The sequence below is a fragment of the Frankliniella occidentalis genome, unplaced genomic scaffold (assembly GCF_000697945.3).
Source record: "Frankliniella occidentalis isolate FOCC.00 unplaced genomic scaffold, Focc_3.1 Scaffold43, whole genome shotgun sequence".
Taxonomy (NCBI): Eukaryota; Metazoa; Arthropoda; class Insecta; order Thysanoptera; family Thripidae; genus Frankliniella; species Frankliniella occidentalis.
The window spans coordinates 1,900,352-1,912,516 of NW_026267173.1; the positions used below are offsets into that span (position 1 = coordinate 1,900,352).

At 53.3% G+C, this 12,165-nt stretch overlaps 1 protein-coding gene across 2 annotated transcripts in view; it reads right to left on the reverse strand.

Annotated features, from left to right (window-relative positions):
- Nucleotides 1-6: 6 nt before the first annotated feature.
- Nucleotides 7-12,165, reverse strand: part of LOC113211950 (semaphorin-2A) — a 178,154-nt gene continuing 165,995 nt past the window's right edge. For both annotated transcript variants that reach the window (XM_052266812.1, XM_052266811.1), the window contains 12 exons: nucleotides 4,601-4,688; nucleotides 4,436-4,487; nucleotides 3,747-3,809; nucleotides 3,544-3,651; nucleotides 2,737-3,007; nucleotides 2,424-2,654; nucleotides 1,950-2,186; nucleotides 1,693-1,869; nucleotides 1,437-1,561; nucleotides 1,191-1,342; nucleotides 861-1,052; nucleotides 7-767 (listed from right to left, as the gene is read on the reverse strand). In XM_052266812.1, the coding sequence (XP_052122772.1) occupies nucleotides 413-767; nucleotides 861-1,052; nucleotides 1,191-1,342; nucleotides 1,437-1,561; nucleotides 1,693-1,869; nucleotides 1,950-2,186; nucleotides 2,424-2,654; nucleotides 2,737-3,007; nucleotides 3,544-3,651; nucleotides 3,747-3,809; nucleotides 4,436-4,487; nucleotides 4,601-4,688 (2,051 nt within the window). In that variant the 3' untranslated portion in view covers nucleotides 7-412. The remainder of the gene's footprint in view (nucleotides 768-860; nucleotides 1,053-1,190; nucleotides 1,343-1,436; nucleotides 1,562-1,692; nucleotides 1,870-1,949; nucleotides 2,187-2,423; nucleotides 2,655-2,736; nucleotides 3,008-3,543; nucleotides 3,652-3,746; nucleotides 3,810-4,435; nucleotides 4,488-4,600; nucleotides 4,689-12,165) is intronic.

The window sequence follows — 12,165 nt, forward strand, 5'->3', positions numbered from 1 at the left end:
GACGCAGTTTTAGCTTTTCTCAATAGATGGCGCTGTTCGCGCATGCGCTTGATTGTTTTTTTCGTGTTAGAAGAATTTCATTTGAGATAGGTTTTAATCATTATGAGAACCAAAAAAGGTTATAATATGATTGTTTTAAGTTGAAACATTAACGGCTAGCCTACTTTTAGTTGTTTAGCCAATTTTTTTCAGGTAAAACTTATCTCTATTAAGATATTTGTCCGTGTAGAAAAACCATCCGAAACGCACGCTCGACCGGCGATTTTTTCGACCTTATTTCTGAAATTTCTTTCAATTTTGCGTAATAAACCGAAAAAAACGTCTATTATGGATTGGTGAGGCCGCCAAGACCTACAGTTTGATACAACTGGCATAGTTGTAGGTGTTGGGGTTACCGAGATGAATCGAGTCGCTAAATTACACCAGACCAAGCACAATACTCGTTCTCCCACCTCCAAGAGGGAAGTGAGAGTGGAGGTAAAGAACGAGTAAAAAGAAACATTACTAAAAGATTTTGACTCACTGCTTGTTTCCGTTCCCATGTTTTCATTGCCATTTTATACTTTTCAAATTCATGGCACCAGTCTGAATATATTTTCTGGTAGTCTTGGCTTTTATTTGGTGAAAGACAACGGTGTGCATCAACAGTGATGTTGTAAGATAATAGTAACGAACCTCCCATCCAACAGTCATAGCGTCCAGCATCGGCTTCTGTTACACCTAGTATTACTAAGCCATGCTCAGAAGTCTCAATATATTTGTCAGCCCTAAAAAAATAAAAATAAATGAGGATTTAAAAAAATTGGAAAGAAGAAATAGAATTGAAGAGAGCCGGAAATCAGAATCACAGTTTACTATACCTGAATTGAATTTGGTAACGGCCTTTCTCTTTGGAATAATGGTACCAAGTAACAGTTTGTGACCTTAGGACTTCAGGCATTTTCAAAAAGCAGCTTAAGTGGATAGACTGACCCCATGTCACAACTAACTTTTTCTTTAGGACTGATGAGTCACAAACACCAGCAGTGTCATTAGAAACATCCTGAAGCAAACTGTAAAACCAGGATTAAATCAATTCAACAAGTAAACACCCAAATTACTGAAACTGTCATTTACGTTTGGCTTTTTCAGGAACCAGTTTACAAAATGATTCAAACAAGAAAATTCTGTTTGTGAAGAAAAATACTTACCCATATTCATAGCTTTTACAAGTTGAAGTGTCTTTATCCCAACCACAGTAAGGGTCATGGACACATCGTAGACAATTATTGTAACGTCTATTGCACATGACCAGGTCAACCTGACGAATGCGGTGGTCAGATGCAACGTAAAGCGACTTTTGCTGAAAAAAATAAAAACATTATGTTAACATATGTAGCACAATAGTATTACTTGAGTTTTCCAGTCTAGGTACATAATATGATGCATATGCTTACCTGGCGTGAAATTTCCATCAACCTAATGGGTTCTCCTGGGGTCACATCAAACACATCAAGAAGAATAGATTGAGGTTCACCGTCAGATTTAATCCATTGCACCACTTTGTACACTCGACCAACATCTAATAGAAGAAAACAAGTGGATTTGTTAGTGGTAATTTCAGTTACAAGACAAGAGAGTAGAGAGTAGAGAAATGAGCACTAAAGACAAGGTTAGGTTTTCTTAGTCTTTCTTTGCATAATATGTACTTACTAGAGCCAGTGTAGTAAACAACATAGTTCCTCTCTTCACCATCTACATTGATATTAATTTTGTCAACAACTAGATGAGTAAGGATCAAATCTCGCTTAAAGAATACGGGAACCCCACGTTCGTGAGATACAGCAGCATCCATAAGTGGGTGAGAGCGGATAAAGTTGAGGACAGAATCTGAAAAGGAAAATATAGTGTCAGTACACTTTTGAAAAGTAGCCATTAAACCAGTATAAGGGAGTAGTAAGAAAAATTACCAGGCAGAGTTTCAGTGTCATTCACACATTCACCAGGGCGAGGATCAGGGACACGGGTATTTAAAACGGGGAGCCACGCTGAGGAGGAATGGGCCTGCTCCTTGAATTTTCCTCGGAAAGCATCTTCAATATCTTCAATTGTGAATGAACAAATAGCTGAACCCATCAGCCCATTGGTTGAAGTGGTGAATGTACCATAGAAGCGACTATCATCTCCAGGGACTTTGTATATACTCTCTGTTGGCAAAAAGAAAAAAAATAATATTTGAGGGCATTGTTATGAATAAATCTAGTCACTTTGTATCAAAGAGTATGTGAGTTAGCCATAGGGATTCTCCCGTAAAATTTTGGTCTAGGTTGGGCCATATTGACGCCAGCTCACCTACCCTAGGATACAAAAAGACTCCTAAAGAAGTAAAAAGCAGATATTTCTCAGTAAAAACTGTTGCTTGGTTGTTAAGAGAGTTAACTTACGTATTTCATTGAAGTAGAATGGAAATTCTCCAGGAATAGAACAGTTCAGTCTGGCCTTCAGGTAGGTAGTCCAGTTTTGCGACAAGATATTCTTGCCGCCTGTATCCTTCTTACATACACGAGCGACTCGCGAGTATACTGATTTACCGCAATTGATATATTCAACTGCCGTCTCACGGAAGAAGAAGTAGACATAATTTCCGATGTCAAAAGAGCCCACAAAGTTGGGTTCTGAAAGAAAAACACATTGCAAATGAATATATAAACCAGATACAAATGAAATAAGACAAAAAGCAATTAATTTGCTACTTACTGTCGAGCCACTTGGAGTCGTACTTCAATGTCCTCTTGAAAGTGTATTCTCTCCTCCCCGTGGTCAGGTTGTGCAAGTCCGTGCGGAAAATGACGGTGTCGGCTTTGGTGAACTCGGCGTTGGTCCCCGAGTACAGGCCGGGCAAGTCACCAGGATTGCCTCGCTCCACCCAGACGGCAGTAGAGTTGTCCGAAGGGTCGTAAGGGCACTTTGCGACCCCTGTGCCAACCCCCGGGACGTACTCGTGGCGTGGCAGGTGCGTCAGGTTCGACTGGTCGGAAGGAAACACGGGTCATACGATCGCCAAAAGATCAAAAGTTGCAGTCATTGCACATCACAAAAACGAGAGAGGCATTTAAAAAACGAAAGCTTCGTCGTAGTCTACATGGGGACCGACCAGAAAGTACGTCCGTTTTTCTCAGATTCATCCAACAAAAGATAATGACAGGAGCTCGGCGCCTGCGGACCACAGGGTAGGCCAGCCCGCAGTACACACATGCGCTGACGGCAATATGTTGCCTACCTACCAGGCGCCATGAAAGCTTCCCAAGGCTGTACTTGGCAATTCTGTATTATTAACAGCGAATTAACGGCGTACTTTCTGCATGGTTCTTAGCGATGCCTCTCAATAACAAAACATGTTTACGAGGCGCCCTCTTTCATCATGCACACAAAAACCTAATGATTCTCTTACTCGTAGCTTATGAACTTATCTGTGCATGCTCCACTTATGGGGGCTTTTCAAAATAAGTGACATATGTGTCTTTTAGTATTTTGCTACACAAACCAATGTACGTCGGTACTCACGTATATCACCCAGTCCTTTGGGTTGTGTGCGTTGGTCCCGCAGACGTATAGGCGGCCGCCGTCACCCATCGGTTGGATCACTCTGATGTGGTTCCGACAGTCAAATTGCTGAAACATGACGGAAAGGCCAGGTAATTCAGTATGTTTTAACTGGGTTAGAAAGGGCATAAGAGTGCCGCGGGGTGCCGGTTGGGATACACTACCTCTGACTTTCCTTTGGACACGCACTGCGCCACGTTGCTGGGCTCGAGGCTGAGAGAGTCGCGCTGCAAAAATATAAGGAGCGGGTAAAAAAAAAAATTAGCAAATTTCGAAAGGCAAACACCCACGCCTTTGACCAATCACGAATACAGCTCAAAGAAAACGCTGAAACTGTGTGTAATACTTCACAAGCAAAAATTCTGAACAGAGTTTATAACGAGACTTAACGCTTCTTTGCTGAAGGGCCATTATTTTTTTCAAACAAAAAATGCCACGCATAAAAGTTTACACTCTGGATTTCCATCTTTCATTTGTTCAAAGTTTTAAAGTTTCCCTACATTCACATGTACGAAATCATATGCAGACTTGCGCACAGATTTGTCGAAACGAAAGGTAAGTTCAACTTAGCACGTGCGCTTTCACAAAAACACACATATACAGTTAGAGCGTGAGACACTATTAACGCACTTCAATTCTCACAAATGGAAAACTACCAATATTCTCGTGTAACGAGAGCAAAAGTAAAAACAATATTTCCAGCAGTATAGTCATCTGTGTGTGAGTCTAACAGAGCATCACTCTGTCGAAGGTAAACTCCTTTTGCGCAAACAACGGCAAATAGGCCATGCAGGCAGCGAGGCAGGCCGCTCTGCCGCGCGCGCCGTGTTTGATGTGCCGAGCAAATACTTACGTCGCAACTCGACTGGGAAATATTGGCGAGATTCAGCCGGAACACCCGGTCCCTGGAACAGGTAAAAATAAGCGTCAGAGTAAAGCGTGATTTTTGTCCAGAGCGTGCGTGAAACAAAATCCTAGAAAAGGCGAGTGGTGTTAGGCCGCCGCTCAAGTGACTTACATGGCCCCGACGTACAGCGAGTCCTTGAGTTCGTCCAGGTGCATGACTCGGTAGAACATTTTGCCGCAGGAGAACTCCCGGACATGGTCTGCGAACACAAAGAGATTTACCATTAGACATGAACGATGTACGACGTACGACATCCCCCTCGCTGAGGCGCGCGGAGGGAGTTCATCGACGAGTTCCTCTGGGAGTTTCTCAGGGACTAGACGACTTGGCGCACTCTGGTTCCGGGCAGTTAGCCGACACGCGTAGTTCCCCTTCCCCGAATATATTGAGAGAAGGGTGGCGCACGGCATGATAGGAAGTGTGCTGGGTCAGAGTAACAGCGGCAGAGAATAAGGAATAAGCCCTCCAAGGCCCTCCACCTGGCCCTCCACACACATACGCAGGAGCGCGCCGAGCAGACAGTTTTCTTATTAAAATGGGGGGAGAAATAAGGCTACGGCGAGCGTCACCTGGCCGCGGCATTTACCTGGAGTACTCAAGTACTCCCCGGCTCCGGGGGCGCGGAGCAGGCCAAGGAGCGGGGCGGGGCGGGGGTGGCATGCGGGGCGGCTCAAGCCCCGGGCCCTTCTAGCGCGCCTAACGACCTGCGGCGGGGCCGGGCCGGGGGCCGGGCGAGGCGGGGGGAGGTACTTGATGCGTTAAATTGAACTGCCGCGGCTTATATCACCCCGCCCTCCTCCCGTCTCAAAGGCAGTAGTGTGAGAGAGCGAGAGCGAGCAAGGGAGAGGATTTAGGCCCTACGAGCGCCATCCAAACTGACATGATGGAATTACGGATCAATACGCGCCTGGCCGCCACGCCGAGCAAACGGAAGAAAAGACGCTGCTCACGAAACAAACAGTGGGTTTGCGGATTTCAAATTTGAATGTAATGCAGCAGCTGCGAGTGTGATACGGTCGTTTTAGGAGGTACGTTGCTCGCTGAGGTTCACTGGAATTAATGTGGGAAGCAGCGTCAACAGAACGAGAGGCATGCTGAGTGGGAGGGAAGATCTTCCACAAGACTTGTTTGTCTGCTTGTAGAAGTGCGGGCGTGGCGCGGCGCGGCGGAGCGGGGCGAGTGGTGATGCGGCGCGGCGGGGCGCGACGCTCCGCCTGAGGCTAAGCCGATTTTGCAGGTTCACGAGTTTTCCTCATTGTTTCAAGAGTCTTTCATTATTTCTCGGGATAATATTTAAGCGGTCCCTAAAACAGATGAGCGGCTCCATTATTAGGCTTCGGAAAAGTTGCCGTTTGCAAGTTTTAAAGGGGAAGTGGAGGCGGGGGCGACTCTGAAGGGAGTCCTGACTGAGGGACTGCGCTCTCTCTGGAGTTTGTCTCGTCCCGAACCGACCCCCGCCAGACGGAGCCAAACCAGGAGGAAACTGTTACATAACCGCGCAGGGAAAAAATATGGTTATTGAGATTCAATTTGTACGGAGGCCCGCCTGTGCCTGCCCAGCCTCGGGAGGGGCGCGCGAGGCGACCGGGCTTCTTATGGAAAGCAGCAGTTGCAGCGGCAGTACAGTGATTCTCCGACAAAGTTTTTTTTCTGTTCGCCCTCCAAGAGCGTTACTGCATGGCCGTCCGGCAGGCGACTCCCCCCGGCACCACCAGGAAGGTCCAACTTTTAAAACTGCCCTTGTAATAGACGCCCGTACCCCCCCGCGGGCCCGTAGGGCGCACGGGCAAGAGAGGCAGGGAGGCAGCCTAAGGGCCGAGCAGGACCTGGACAAGCGCCAAGCAGCCAGCCGCTCCAGGACCAGCGGCACTATACTTCGGACCACTTTCCCGGTCCTCCCCCTTCAGGCCCGCTGGGCCCCGACCTGGAGGGGACCCGCGGACACGGACGGGAAGGAAGGGTCCCCCGCCCGCCGGGCAAGGTGTAAGGGAAGGGCACGGGTGTCCGGCGCGCCCGCCCTCCTTCCTCCCGACGGCCAAAACGAGGTACCGGGTCGGAAGCGACAATAATAGTCCGGGAGAATTCGCGCAAAACTTTGCTGCTGCTGCTGGGACGGGGAGGGAGGGGCCATGCGGTGCAGGCCATGGAGTGCAGGGCCGGCGGGGCGGGGGCGGGGATGGGATGGGCCACCGCTGCCGCCCGTCGCCCACCCCGCCAGGACAACTTGCTATCTGTGCGCTTCCACAAGACTGCCGGGGCCGGATACCAGCGTCGCGACGGCGGCGGCCACCTTCCTCGGCCACACATCCCGTCCTGCTCCAAGTTCAGAGTAGCGCCAGCACACCCTTGCCCCTTCTCGTCCCAGGACCATCGACAGCCCCGGAGGGAGCCCCAAAAGTGGAGAGCTGAGTCGAAAATTATACCGATATAACGCAATGCAATTTTGCAGGAGCCCACAGCAGTGGCGCCCCGATTCAAATACGGGGAAGCGTTAATATTCCATTTCGCGGTACGGTTTGAGGGGAGATTGGCACCACTCTGTCCCGGGCGGCCCGACCCCTCGGAGCCCGACATCGTCTCGACTGTAGCCTCGGCCGCCCGCCCGCACCTGAGAGAGAATGAGGGAGGGAGAGAGAGGGAGAGAGAGGGAGAGAGAGGGAGAGAGAGAGCTAGAGAGGGCAAAAGCGTGCGAGAGGGATGGGCGGCTGCCTGGAATAACTGACGACCCTCGCGGACCCTCGGCCTTCTCCTCAACCCCGCCGCCCGCCCGATCCGCTCCCGCCCTTCGCCCTCCCTGACCCCCCCACCCCCCTGCCGCGCATTTCCCTTTTGCGGACCGCGTTTGAAATGCCGTCCTTTCTAAGCGTTGACCCTTTGCGCGCTGCGAGCAAACTCAATGGGATGGCGGCGGCGTTCTGCAAACCTGGGCGCCCTGCGCGGGGTTCGGGCGGGGGTAGGAGGAGGGGCCGTGAAGAACAGCCGCTTGGGGACTTGAACAGATGCCGTCGTGGCGAAAGGTTGCTCGCGCCGCTCCGAGCAGCGCATCGGCCCGCGGCCCGGGCGGGGAAGGGTGTTAGCACCCACTGCGGGCGGGGCGGGGGCGAAAGGGGGGAAGGGCCGGCGCCGCCCCGCGCGGCAGAGCAGCGCAGAGATACAGGCATCGGCATGCTTCAATAAACAGCGCCTCTCACAAAAGAAACGGGAGAGGGAGCGCGCCCGGCACGCGGCGGCGTGGAGCTGTCCCAGCAGCAGCAGCAGCAGCAGCAGCAGCAGCAGCGATGGAACAGACGAAAAGCAAAAGTCTCGGGTCGTTGCGCATGGGCCAAATGAACGGAACGAGGAGAGTGCGAGGGAGAAAAGAAATGGAGAAAAAGAAGATGCCCCCGCGATAGAGGCAGTCGCAGCGCAATCGCAATAGCAGTAAAGAAAGAACAGGACGCCATTTACCGCATTTATAACCAAAAGATGCTGAAAAATTTATTTTGGCGATCGGGCTCTCAGGTCAGACGGTTAACTGGCCCAGCTAATAATTTAAACTAGCTGCGACCCGCGCCGCAAAAACTACGACTTGGAATTGGGCAATTGCGCGTCGTTTGGAAGAAGCATTGTATTGACGACAGTTCAGTGAGCTGGAGCGATGCGCGCGAGTCGCTTGTAGAGACAACGCAAGCGCGACGGAGAGGAGATCGTGTATAGCGATGTGCCGGTGGTGACGAGGAGGCCGGCCCCGGTCGGCGGCGCGGGGGGGTCCTGGAGGGGCCTATAGAAGGGACCCGAGCGGCCCCGGCGGGTACAAGGGTCCCTCCAAGGCCCGCCCCCCTCTCCGTGCCCAGAGCAAGGGCAGGAGTCAGCGGTCCGCAAACACAGACCTAACTTGCCCGTCCCGCGCCGATCCGGAGCGAATTCATTGGGCCGTGTTCGGGACGGGAAACGGGGCTAAAATGTGTGTCGCAAACTGACTTGGAATGCTATTCAGGCTGGCGCTGCTTGGGCCGGGCGGAGCGGGCGGTGCGCTGTGTTTGCCCTGATGTGTGGAACGACCCCAAGTTGTGCACGCCGCCGAATTCAGCCCTTCCACCACCACCACGGCCCCGGCCCCGGCCCCGCCCCGGCCCCATCCGGCCCACACAAACCCTTTGCGCAAACCCATCCGAATGGTAATACGGACCGCACTCCACATGCATATGAAGACAGTCGCAGGCCTACTCCACGCTCCCGCGGCAGAGGTGGGTACTTGTGGACCCCATGGACCCTGGCCGCCGCAGGGACAAGGACATCGTCACGCCACAGTGCCCTCCTGCTGCCTGCTGTGCGCTGCGCACCGCCCGCCCCCTCTCGCTATCGCCCTCTCTCGTCAATAAGTTGCTGAGCTGAGGGCGTTTCCAAAAGTTGCGTCGTATAACAATGGCCGATTCATTACCCGCGAGAAAAAGTCTTGAGAGGGATAGAGAGCTTGGGCTACACTTTTAACCTTCCCTGAGAAAGTCGAAATTACAACTGCGGTCAATTTTTTAACAATCGCTCATCAATGACAGAGACAGCTTTTGGGCAGACAAAATTATTCCGTTGAGAATTTTATCCTTACGCGTCATTTGACAAAACGAGCTTGCGCGGGTCGCCGATTTAGCAAGGTGTAAGGGGACGAGGGCGATCGAGGGGAGGGAGGGGGGCGTGAGGAGGGGCAGGTTTCGCGAAGGTGTTCTACTACGTGGACGAATCGCTGCGCCATGTACGCCCGCCGTTTCCGTCGTGCCACGGATGCCGTCGCGGCACCGCGGCGATCAGCCTCGCGCGATGGATATTGCGTAGATATTACGAGGACAGGCTGCTGCTAGGGGAGGAGCAGGGGGGAGGGGGAGGAGGGCGAGGCAGGCGGTTGAACGGATCAAACGTCGCCTATAAAAAAGAACGAGAAAGAAGGGGGGGGGAGAGAAATAAAACGTGACATACATCAAAGGGGTTTTGAGGAGAGGGAGGAAGAAGAGCAAAAGGGGGGAGGGAAAGAGGCGGAAGGGGGGGCGAAGAGGGACTCAAAGGGACAGGTCACAACGCGGAAGTACGGGAAGGAGAGAGAAATAGAACGAGACGGGCGAGGAGAGGCGCTATGCGATGGGGGAGGAGGACCGCGAGAAGGAGACGAACCGCAGACTGTTGAGGCGCGAGGCGGGGCATCGGAGCAGCAGCAGCGGCGGTGAAGGAGGCGTGAGCAGGATGCCGTTGATGCCGGATACATTCGCGGCGGATTGCGGGACGTATGAGAATAGAGGACATCGCTCGCGCGACCGCGTAGCGCGGGGCGTGAGGAGTGTGGACGGGGACGGGGTGGAGCGAGCGGGATTGCAGAGGTGTGCTCAGACAGGCGAGGCGTAGGCGCCGGGGCGGGGCGAGCTGCCCCTCGGTGGCGGTGATACTTTGAAGTTTAATAAGCACCCGGCCAGGCGGAATGCAGATTATGTCGGGCGTGGCGGGGCGTGGCGGAGCGTGGCGGAGCGTGGTGGGGCGTGGCCGCCCGGCCCGCGCGAATTCCCAGGTATACGTGCTGGTGCTGGGAACGGCGAGCAGGTGGTGGGCGGGAGGAGGGAGGACGAACGGGGAAAATTAGCGCAAGGGCGAGAAATGCACACGCAGGCAGCGAATGGAAAAAATAAATTAGCAAAGAGGGGGGCCAGTTCGGGGGAGTTCCATATATTCCGCGTCCCTCTGGTGCTGTGGGAGGTGTCGTCTCTCCTGGGGAAGAGTGTGTGTACCACGAGTATGACGCGCACAGACAAAACACGTCAATGCCCCCGCGGCAGGGGCCTGACCTGTGATTAAATGAATGAGTGTCGCAAGCTGACCTATAGAATGCTTACAGTTGGCCTGGCCCATCCGACACACCGGGCGTGTCCGGCCCATAATGCCGACTAAATGATCATCACATATTCCCCTCCCTTCCTCTCCCAAATAATGTATCGCGTGTGGGGGTGCCACCCGGGGAACGCCACACAGATGTGTGGACTTCGATATTCAAAGGAGCCTCGGCCGCGAGCTTCACGAGCAGCAGCCAGCGCCGCAGCAGAGTAAGCGAGAGAGAGAAAGAGAGAGTGAGAGATAGATGCAGCCAAGTGACGCGGAACGGAAAGAATGCTAATGCTGGCAGGGCGGAGCGGTGCGGTTTTGGGGGAGCTGCTGCTTCTGTCGCGCCACGGGGCTGCTGTGCCGCGACTGCCGCCGCCGGCTGCCAGACCAAACAGTCGGGGTAATGCCTTGGCCCCAAAGCTAACCCGACAAGTCAAGCCCGGCAGGGCGCATGGGAGGCAGCAGCGGCAGCCAGCAGTGGTGCACAGCGGAGCACGGCAGCGCCGAGCAGCGCCGAGCACAGCCAATCGAGCGGTAAATCGCCCCCCGCGGCAGACGGGGCGGGGCGACCTGCGCGGGGCGTCAGACGACAGGGGTCGAATTGAAACCCGCCTCGCGGAGTATAGAAGGTAAGCGAGGGGGCCAATCCTCTGTGGATTGTACACATGATTGCATGGAATGCAGTATTTTACAGGATTTTAAGGGTTTCGCATATTATTTGAAAATATTTTAAGAGTTTAAATTAGACTCAAAAGTTCACAGAATTACCAACGACCTCACACGATTTCTGAGGATTTTTGACATTTAAGGAAGGGGATTTTAGGCAATATAATGGTAGATTGCGCATCATTTCATGAGTGCAGGTGGATTTCAAATGATTTCGGAAGAATTTCAGGGTCGGTTTTAGGAGTTGGTTGGAACCTACACGGACGTAAGCGCGCCCCGTTTCGCCGCCCCCGCCCCTCCCCGGTCGAGTTGGTGGTGGTACTACTCGCTCCGGCAGCGCGGCATCGCTCTCTTTGCTCCACACGTTCGTGGCCGACATGAGCGCGGCGGGCCGGGGTGGGGCAGGCCCCGCGGGTGGGCACGTGCACCTGACTCATCTCGATGCGGTGCCCGTCTCGCCCCCGCCCCGCCCACTTACACGATTGACAGTAGTCGTGCGAGGCGAGCGCGCAGCCAGCCAGCCGCTTCAGAAAGTAAAGTCGTCGCGCGCTATCGTTTGTTGTGTCGCGGGGATCCCCACGGCGGCCAAAGAGGGGGTAGGGAAGGAGAGACAGAGACAACACACGCCATCTCTCTTGCTTTACGCGAATAAGGGCGTAAAGCGGGTCTGAGCCGCTGGTAAACAGTCGAGAGAAAGAGAGAGAGAGCGAGAGCGAGCGAGCGAGAGCGAAAAAGAGGAGCTTTTGGACGGCCGTGTCACGCCCTGACAAGGAGGACGTGCCTACCCGCCACGCCGCGCCCCGACGGCCCGACACCGCGGCGGGGTGAGGCGAGCAGAGCAAGGGGGAAGCGGGTGTGGCGGGGAGAGGAGTTGGCGGAGGGGTGAATCATTAGGGCCAACTTTGTTTTTAATATCTGCAGGCAGGTCGCATCTCTGTCGTGCGTCTGCCTGCGTCACGCCGCTGCCGCTTGTGTATACACCCGCCTCGGCGTAAATGTGTATGGCACAGTGCAAGCAGCAGCAGAGCGTCTCCCTCTCTTTCAACCTCCACCATACTTTCCCCGCTCTCTCCCTCTTACGCACACACGCTGGAGTTTAATTCGCGACTTTTACGTGTTATTCCCTACCTACCTGCACTCGCTGTGTGAAATTACAAGCCGTAACTCACTGT